Below are 10,422 nucleotides of genomic sequence, written 5' to 3' on the forward strand. Positions count from 1 at the left end.
AAGGTGACCAGCTCCAACATCCTGCCCGACGATGATGTTCACTCGGATATCATCCTCCTCCTACTGCAGCAAATTTGAAGACGGAATCTGTAACAGAGGAAAGCTAGTGCTAGCGATATTAATGTGCGGGGTTAGTTACTGGATTCCAGTTATCCTGTATAGGCAACGGACAAATTTTTACCGTCGGGCGTTTCACGATCCCATTTTGAGTTTTCACAGAAACAACTCGTACGAGCTTATCCGTTCCTGGATGAAGTTCAATTATTTTTGCAAGTGGCCATCGGTTACACGGATACCTCTCATCCTTAATCAAAACTATGTCACCGATCTTTAGGTTAGGGTTTGTTGTTAACCATTTAGGACACTTTTGCAAGCGCGACAAATACTCGGTACTCCATTGTTTCCAAAATGAATGTACTAAATTTTGCCCATGTTTCCACTGCTCTTCGAGACTCAGACTGTTTGTTTCGACAGATGGCAAAGCCTGTAAGGAATCCCCCACCAAAAAGTGTCCAGGTGTAAGTACCATTAAATCATCGACGTCGCTTGTTAATGGACATAGCGGTCTCGAATTTAAACAAGCTTCGATTTGCGGTAAAACGGTATTGAATTCCTCGTAGGTCAGCTTCTGTTCGCCGATGGTTCGTTTCAGGTGGTATTTTACCGATTTCACTCCGGCCTCCCATAACCCCCGGAAATGGGGAGAGAACGGTGGTATGAAGTGCCAGTGAACTTCCCTTTCGGTCAAGTGCGGAAAAATCTTATTCTTTATGAAATGCTGATATGATGTCCGATCTGCTTGAAGTTTTCGGTTCGCTCCAATGAAATTGGTTCCACAATCACTGTAGATATTCTTACACAAGCCCCTTCTGGCAATAAAGAGATTCAAGGCGACGATAAATGCTTCTGCTGAAAGATCTCCTACAAGCTCCAAATGCATTGCTTTAGTTGCCAGGCAAATGAATAAAGAAATATAACCCTTTACCGAGACGCGTCCTCTTCCTTTCGAAGGCAGTATGTTAAAAGGACCAGCGTAATCGACTTCCACTTTCGAAAAGGCACGAGCTGGGCGAATTCTCTCCGACGGAAGATTCCCCATTTGCTGTGCACACGGCCTCGGATTGTACTTAAAGCAATTTATATACTTATGTATTATAGACCGAACCGCGTTACGCCCATTCAAAATCCAAAATCTTCTACGGACGTGATTCAAGGTTATGGAAACGCCTCCGTGCAAGGTGCTCAGATGGCTATGTTTAATGATCAACTCAGTTAAATGGTGCTGGTATGGTAAAACAAAGGGATGCCTTTGATCCAACGGTAATAGTGCTTCCCTTAATCGTCCTCCGAGCCGTATTATCCTTTTCCTTTCATCGAAATACGGATTGAGAGAAGAAAGTCTACTGTTATTCGGTAGTGTTCGCTGTCTCAAAAGTGAGTGCCAATATTCCGGAAAGGCTTCACGCTGTACCATTCCTACTATGCATATAAGACTGCGCTGTAACTCAGTAGTTGATAATGAGCCCGTTTTGCGAAGCCCCAGCTTCGGTCGACAATTTTTTCCAAATCTAATGCAGTACGCTGTTACTCGCACAGTCAATGAAAGTGAGCTCCATTGGTCTAACGATAAAATTTCGCTCGTAGGATCTTTAATACTCAAATGAATTTTCATGCTCCTTTCCTCGATGCTAACACTTGATTGCGAAACATCAGTATTAAATGGGGACTTCGGCCATTCTAGGAGCGGTAGCTGCAGAAATGAAGGGCCACGCCACCATAAGTATCAATGAACGAGTCGTGATGGACTTATTCCACGACTTGATATATCTGCGGGATTGTTTTCTGATGCTACATAATGCCACTGACAGACTGATGTGTTTTCTAATATTTTATTAATTCGGTTCGATACAAAGATTTTCCATCTACTTGGGTCCCCCCGGATCCAATGCGAACGATTGACGAGTCAGTCCACATGAAAATATTAGAGTGTTCAATTGCAATAGAGAAGTTAGTGATAATTATACTTAATAGCTTAGAAGCCAGAACGGCTCCACATAACTCGGCGCGCGGAATGGTAATCTTGGGGTTAACCTTACATTTCGCGGAGAGGATATTGATCAGTACCTTTCCGGTTTCGTTTGATCCTCGAAGGTAGGCCACAGCTGAGTGGGCGTGAACGGATGCGTCGCAAAATATGTGTAGCTCACAACCCTTTCTCTGATCGATCGCTAACCAACGTGGAACCTTAATTTGCGATATTTGGTGAAAACCTTCTCCGAATGTTGTCCAGCCTCTTCGAAGTTCTGGGGGTAATGTCGCATCCCAGCTACTTCGATTGCGCTACAACTCCTGCAAGATAAGCTTCGCTGATATAATGACCAGATTCAACCAACCGAGTGGGTCAAATAAGCGGGCGATGTTAGACAAGACGGTGCGCTTGGTTGGATTTTCAGTCTCAAACTGGAAATTAGCCTTAAATTCGATTTTGTCGGTAATGGGGTCCCAGTATAGTCCCAATGCCCTAATTGGATCTGTCGGTTTGAATTGCATCTTACTCTTTGACTGCCTGTGCTCCGCCGGTATGCCACTCAGCAGAGTTGGAGTGCCCACTTGCGTAGTTCAAAGGTAGCAGTTCGCAAAATCGATATTGTTTCGTCTCGTACACGCAACGCAAGTTCTAAAGAGTCTCCACCGGAAAGTATGTCATCGACATACATTTGTTGCTTAAGTACCTTAGCCGCCAAAGGAAAACGTTCCGCTTCGTCCTCAGCCAGTTGATTTATTGTACGAATTGCCGTATATGGTGCGGATGCGGTCCCAAACATCACTGTCGAGCAATAATATTCCTGAATCGGTTCACCTGGTCTTTCTCGCCATAAAATGCGTTGGTACTGCGCATCTTCTTCATTAACGTCGATACACCGAAACATTTTCTCTATGTCTGCTATGAATACATATTTCATAGTACGCCAATTTGAAAGGATCGCGGACAAATCCTGCTGAAGTGCCGGACCCGTTGCTAGGATGTCATTTAATGATTTCCCGTTAGTGGTTTTCATAGAGGCATCGAACACGATTCGGACTTTCGTACTTGCTGCATCCATCTTTACTACCGGATGATGAGGGAGATAACAACATGTAAAACGATCCTCACCTGCGCCACCCGTTGAACAATGTTGGTCTTCAGTATATCTCACCGGTTTCATTTGCTTCAGTCGCAAATATTCGTTAATCGTATCGATATAAATTTTGCTTAAATCAGCATCTTTCGATAACCGACCTTCCAAATGGAGAAAACGTTTGAGCGCTGAGCTTCTGGATTTCCCGATAAAGCATGAGGTATCAATTTCAGACATCAGCGGCAAACGAACAACGTACTTCCCGCTTTGCAGTCTTTTGTGAGTGCTTTGATATAGGACCTCACACCAATTATCTTCAGTAGTAAGGGCGCGTGATTCACCCATCTCCTCTAGCTCCCAGAACTTCCTTAATAAACTGTCGACCTCCATTTCCGTATTCGTAGACGAAAATGATACACTTTTCGGAGATTGCGAGCCCGTGGCATTTTTTCCCGATATGATATAACCAAACGTGGTCTCTTGCGCTATAGGGAATCCACTGCCTGCCCGACGAACATCACTTAAGATGCACTCATCATAAATGTCGTTTCCTAAGAGCACATCTACGGGTTGCGGCTCGAAGTACCTTGGGTCAGCGAGACGTATGCCATCCAAATGATCAAAATTAGTCACCAGATTTCGCGATGGTAGTACACCACCAACCTTGGGTAAAACGTAAGCCACAGTTTGATACTGTATTTGGGAGTCTATTCTGGAACCTATTGTTATGTGCACGCAGAAACGGCCTTTGGTCACTTTGCTTCCTGATAATCCGATCACTTCGATATGGGCCTTCTCACAAGGAAGACCGAGAACCTGTACTGCTCTTTCCGACAGAAATGTAGCCTGGGACCCTTGATCCATTAGCGCTCTGAAATCACAAGGCTGACCGGTAGCTGATTTTATGCAAATAACCGCAGTAGGTAATAACACATCAAATCTCATTCGAGGGATTGGTTGGCTGGGAATATCACTCATCTCCGGTGTGGCAGCCACATGTAAAGCGGCTACTGCTGTGGGAACTGTGGCGGTAGGTGCAGATGCTGACACTTCTCGTTCTACATGGATCAGGGTATGATGCTGGCCACCACATGTCCCACAATTACGACGGCTACTGCATTTTGCGGACGGATGATTATATCCAAGACAATTAAAACAAAGTTTATACCTTTCCACGGCAGCTCTTTTATCGACGACGTTCATTTCTAGGAATTTCGCGCATTCCCTTACTGGATGATCCGATTTTTCGCATATGGGACAAACAACAGTCTTCTTCGCGACATGCATTGACTTAACTTGCTTCTTGCCGTACGGTGCCAAACCTTCTACTTTACGCTGAGAAGAGGTAATAGACTGCGCTTGCTTTGCGCCTGTTCGTGATGATGTCACCATCATGAGGTACTGCTCATCTAGAAGCGAACACAATTCAGAAAAGGTTGGAATACTAGTTTGTTTTCTTAACGAGCGATCCCACTCGGTGCGCAATGAGTTCGGCAGCTTCTTCACCATATAATATACAAGAATTTGATTTTGCTCCATTACGTTTATTCCCAGCTTCGCGATTGAATTTACACAAGATCTGCACGTTTGAGTAAAATGCTTTAACGACGCAGCATTTTCTCTAATCTCATCTGACTGCTGATCCAAGACATCCATGTAATGGATGAACAATATACGCTTATTATCGTACTGTTTACACAACATTTCCCATGCTTCTTCATAGTTCTCTCCAATAAGACTGACGTGCTCTATGTCTTGTGCTGCAATGTCGGTAAGAGCGGATTTGAGGTAATGAAAACGTTGCAGATTGTTCAAACTCGTATTTTGGTGAACTCGATCCAAAAATATTTCTTTGAACCCTGGCCAATCGATATATTTGCCACTAAAGGGGGTTAATTTAACTTCAGGTAGAGGTACTCCGTTTGACGCCAAAATAGTAGTGCTATTGTTTAAAGTAGGGGCTCGCCCAACTTCCGATGCAGCTGGGATGCACTTTTCTCGAAGAGAGTCCCGTATGCAGACTACTACGTCTAGATATGTCTCTTCAAACTGTTCACAAATCCCAGCGTCCACGTATGACTTGCGTATTTCAGCATTATTTGATTGGCGAACCAAGATACGATGATTGGCACGGAACTCTGTGCGGTATGAAGCCAAAAACTCCAAATGTGCATGGTGATAAGACGCAGTTTTACGTGACGATGAGTCTTTCTTAAAGTTTCGCAAAGTTGTTTGTATTGACTGCATAAGAGCCTTTTGCTCTTCCACCAGCTCAATTGCGCTAAGATCAGTGTCTTTTTCCGCCATACTCAACCTAACCAGAACAAGAATATCAAAGCACTTACCTCGTGTTACAGGTTATGCGAAGTTGGATACCCGAATAGCCGCTGCAGATCCTCACAGGAGGCACCAATGTTGAGTTCGTTTGAAAGATAGTGGATCCGCCTCGGTTATAGATAAATAATCCAACAACCGCTTGCTCTTTAATAACTATTTATTCGACTTAGCTATTAACAAAATTTTACTTATATTCTATGTTCGAATTTGTGGTATTTTTTGTACATATATTTTTGCTTGTGCCAGTTGTTCTGTCCGCCAAGAAGAGAAAAAAGGCGCGCGAACTCTCAAATCAATCGCGAATGTCAAACCAAAACAGAAAGAGTGTTAACTGGGTTGCCATCCGCCCTGAACCAAATTAAGGTGACCAGCCCCAACAAAAGCCTAACAAGTAGAACCTTTAAATTTAGTACACATTTTGTCGAATGTTCTACAAATGAGTATGTGACGTATTCTTAACGCTATTTACTACACTACTCTGATCAGCTGTTTTCGAAGATACTACAATTGTTCTAAAATGGTGTGAATAAAATTAGCGTATACTACAATTATTATGTAGCAAACAAAGCGGTAGACTACAATTAATTAATTCAGCTTTGTACTTTATTAATTATGGCTGCGTTTATGCAAATAAATGAAAAAGATCGGAAGTGTTATAAGAATAGAAGAGAGGTGGACGAAACAAATTTTAAAGCGTTATATAGATTTACTCCAGAGAACGTCGATTGGGTTGCACGTAATTTTTTAGATGGGGAAACGGGAGAAAGTCGCGGTGGTGCGTTGACCAATTGTCAAAAAATGTGAATTTTTTTTACGATATATAGGTGATCCTGGTTTCCAGGTAAAAATTGTTTTTTTATATTTTGAAATTACACTTGTGTATGTTCATATTATAAATTTATATCATTTGCTAGGTTGGTGTTGGTGAAGACATAGGTGTCCACCAAACGACAGCATGTAAAACTATCTGGTTTTGTGTGTTGTAAAATTGTAGCCAAATCACATGATTGGATTCTCTTTCCATGTAATGAGACTGAGATGAATGTAGCTAAAAGTTTTTGGCTAAGTAATAATTTAATTCTACATACCATAGGAGCGCTGGACTGCACTCATGTGTGTATTATACGTCCCCATAATCACGGTGATGAGTTTGTCAATAAGAAAGGGCAAATATCTTTCAATATACAAGCTACTTGTGATGCAATTGGCAGATTTACTAGTGTGGACTGTTCTTGGTCTGGGTCTGAACATGCCTCGCGTATATGACGGAATTCGTCAATTGCAAGTATCATGGCAGAGAATACCGCATGTGCTGTACTTTTAGCGGATGATGGATATAGCATTGCACTATGGATAATGACGCCATTCCGGAATCCAGAGACATACAACCAAAAGTTGTATAACAAAATACACACAAAAGAGCGCGTCAAAATAGAATGTGCTTTTTTCGGCCAAGTTAAGATAAGATTCCCTATTCTACAATCAAAAATAAGAATGCAAACTAGACGGGTGCCATCAATGGTTTTAGCTTGCTTCATTTTGCACAATGTTTCGAAATTCCTAAAAGACGATGATTTTTGTTTCGACGCTGAAATTGGGAAGCCTACACCATTCCATCTAATGATACTATTACAGCCAATGTCAAAGAAAGAGGTCAACGTCGACGTGATGCAATCGTCTTACATTTGAGTGGTTAGCAAAATATTTTTAAGTTCCCTATCTCACAACTATTTTAGTTCCTATTAGTTGAATAAAAAATGTTATTAAAATTTGAATTATATGAATATAGCTTTAGTTTCTATGTTGTTCTTTACATTCTAGTTTATAAACTAATTCGTCTAAGTTTTTAAATGTAATTTTAGCAGTTTCGTAGAAATCTTTTTGCAATTCAAATACGACTAACTGCCTTAGGAGCACTTTGCGTTGCAATTCGCCTGTCGTAATTTCTTTATTTTCAATTCTTTTAGGCTTTTTTGCTGACCACTCTATTTGTTGTTTTGGTACTACTCTGCTGCTGCAAGGCTCCTCATCCAAATAAATGCATTCTTCTTCAACAGTCCCATCTGTTGTATCGTTAGTGCCACTGTCTAAGTCGGGAACACCAACTGAAACACCATCTGAAATAAGATTAAATAGAAAAATGTAATAAGTGTTTTGTTTTTGAATTATGCACAAACATGTAGATATATGTAGCTTACATTTATTTATTTTATTCCCAGTCTTGTTTTTGCTAGTTTTCGTTTTAATACGAGCCTTCATATTATTTAGTTTTTAGAATTTGCTGGTCCGTAAATTCGTGCCCAGTCTCGAGTAATAAGTATGAAGACACTTCGCCATGGATAACTAGATATGAAACTCTCATTTTTTCTGAGAGCGCGCCCAGGAACTCGTTTTCGTATTTGGCAGCACTGCCAATCCCTGGGCAGATAAACAGCTGACACGCGAAGTGGCGAGCTACCACTAGATGTGTGGAAAATGCATCACATTGAATTCAGTGGATTTCTTCTTCCCGCATTTTTTAATATTACTATAAGACAGTATTTGTAACTAAACGCAATTTTCCTGGCAATATACACAGTGAAATATAAAATAGATATGAAGAATATTGCAACTTTTGTTCGCTATGTTTAATCAAAAGTTTCTCCATAAATTTCTCTATAAATGCCCATACATGTTTTCGTCACAGTGGTTCTACTGGAGAATGTTATAAAAAATACACACTTTGACAGCGCTCTCACGAGAAAAAGAGTTTCATATCTAGTTATCCATGACTTCGCCCAATGATTTTTTTTCTCTCCACTTTCATAGCAGGTTGCCGATTTTTCTGCAGCAAAGCAGCACCACATTTTTTTACAGTCTCTGCAAAAAGAACGTCACTTACTTTTGCTTATACCACTAAAGAGTCCTCAAAAGCATCTCCCTCCATTATTTCCACAATTTTAGAAAGCAATGTTAATGTTATATTTGATACAAATTAATATTGCTGCCCCAAACGCTCTGCGCATTGCCACTGAATAATAGAGTTACTTAAAATTACATCCCTGGTCCTTGTTCTTCCTGTATCGCATCGTGGTGAATTCACATTTCTCAGAAATTTGTCAACAAAACAAATCAAAGGGAGTATTTTATTTGCTAATTTTGCAATTTCTATTGTTTAATGTAAATTTATGTCTTTTTAGGATATGCTGGTGCAACAAAGAAGGCGCAGTTTTAAAATGGAGTTATTAGTAATGAAGTAGCAGGCATGTGTGGAAAATTATGCCGGTAAGCAGGATGGAATTTGGGAAAGTAAGTGCCTGGTTGCAGCATATCTATGGGGTACGCTTTATGAATTTGTACAACGATTTTGGGTTGCTGTGCCCAAACGCGTGAATCGAATGAGAAAACTTTTACACACACTTGTAGACAACAGTTCACGCTTTAATACAAACATATAATTTACTAATTTAACAATAATGTCGGTTGGAAATATGGTATTTGTTGCAAATTTTTGTTATAAATTTGTATATACATTTTTATATACAAGATATTTTTATAAAACACCCAGTCACCAAAATAGACATCACTGGGGCGGCAGCCACACAGAAAGGGAAGGGAATTATAGTTACCTCATCCTTTCCCAAGGTTACATCACTGGGGCGTTACATCAAAGCGGCGTTCATCCTCCTTCGTTTAGGGGGGGTTTGGGGAGCCACGCCCCTCCCCCTCCGCCCCCACCCCTAAATCGTTTTACAAGTAGCTAAAGATTTCCCTATCTATGTATTAAAAAAGTATTTAATTAAATGAAATTGTGTTTAATGGAAATGTTATAAATCGAGTGGTGTTATTAAAGATGTGCTCCAAACATTTGGTGTACTTTTTTTCGCATTCTCGACGTGCTAAGTTACAATTTAAGATGACTGCCACCACGGCCGGTAAGAAGCCCGAAGCAAAGAGCAAACAACCTTCCAGGAAGCTGCCTGCTGTTCCCGAGTCGTAGCTGTAGTTCAGCAAGAAGCAGGTCAGCAAACGTCCTACCTTTATCAAGCGCAAGCTAAAGCGCTCTGTGTGATTGCACTCGGCAAACGTGAAAACTTGGCGCATGCTGAGAAATATCAAGTAAAATATCCGTGATGGACACCGTGAGAATAAGTTGCGCCGCCTGGCGAAGAAACGCGGCTCATTCTACGTGCCTGCAGAAGATAAATTGGCTTTTGTGATCTGTATCCGCGGTATCAACAAAGTTGCACCAAAAGTGCGTAAAATTTTACTGTTCCGTTTTCGCCACATTTACCACGGTTTGTTCATCAAATTGAACCATTAATACGCTACGCATTGCCGAATCCTATATCACATGGGGTTATCAAAATCTTAAATCAGTTCGTGAATTGATCAACAAACGTGGAATTGTCAAGCACAACCATCAACGTGTCCTAATCTCTGACAACTTTGTGATCGAACGCAAATTGCGCAAAGAGCACGATATTCAGTGCGTTGATTATTTGGCGCACTGTTGGAACCCACTTCAAGAAAGCCTCCAACTTCCTGTGGCCATTCAAGCTCAACACCAACCGGTGACTGACGCAAGAAGGAGAATCACTACGTTGAGGTTGATGGTTTCGGTAACCGTGAAGATAAGATCAACAAACTGCAAACAAACTGGAAAGCAGCTTATATTCACAATTCCTTTAATAATTTAATTTAAAAAGGCTCCAATCCACAAATTTAATTATTTGTTTTGGGTTTTCAGCTCATTAATGATGCACCCAGGGTTGCATTTACCGTCTATGAAAATATTTCATGATCCATTCCAAACCTAGCTCCGAGCAACTAAAAGTTGGTTAAGCTTAAGTGAAATAGTTTTTAATTAAATATTTATTTCTGGTTCTTATTAAAAAAAAATCTGATAAATATTAATGTATGAATGAAGTCAATAAAAATCTACGAATACATTTCTTGAATATTTTTTCATAGAGCCGTTATCAAA

General features: G+C 40.7%; 1 protein-coding gene and 2 pseudogenes across 1 annotated transcript; 2 read left to right on the forward strand and 1 right to left on the reverse strand.

Moving 5' to 3' along the window:
• Nucleotides 1–2,588: 2,588 nt before the first annotated feature.
• LOC118752901 lies at nucleotides 2,589–5,426 on the reverse strand. Its single transcript, XM_036487749.1, has one exon. It carries the CDS (start codon nucleotides 5,424–5,426, stop codon nucleotides 2,589–2,591), a length of 2,838 nt encoding a protein of 945 aa, XP_036343642.1.
• A 642-nt stretch (nucleotides 5,427–6,068) lies between these two features.
• Nucleotides 6,069–7,145, forward strand: LOC118752902 (annotated as a pseudogene).
• A 1,526-nt stretch (nucleotides 7,146–8,671) lies between these two features.
• Nucleotides 8,672–10,140, forward strand: LOC118752903 (annotated as a pseudogene).
• The last annotated feature ends 282 nt before the right edge of the window (nucleotides 10,141–10,422 follow it).

This window comes from Rhagoletis pomonella, unplaced genomic scaffold (genome assembly GCF_013731165.1).
Source record: "Rhagoletis pomonella isolate Grant_MI unplaced genomic scaffold, Rhpom_1.0 Rhpom_scaffold_01947, whole genome shotgun sequence".
Lineage (NCBI taxonomy): Eukaryota > Metazoa > Arthropoda > Insecta > Diptera > Tephritidae > Rhagoletis > Rhagoletis pomonella.

What these genes read in the sequence shown, in the direction of transcription:
- LOC118752901 (XM_036487749.1), bottom strand. Translation starts at nt 5,426, where the DNA reads ATGGCGGAAAAAGACACTGATCTTAGCGCAATTGAGCTGGTGGAAGAG.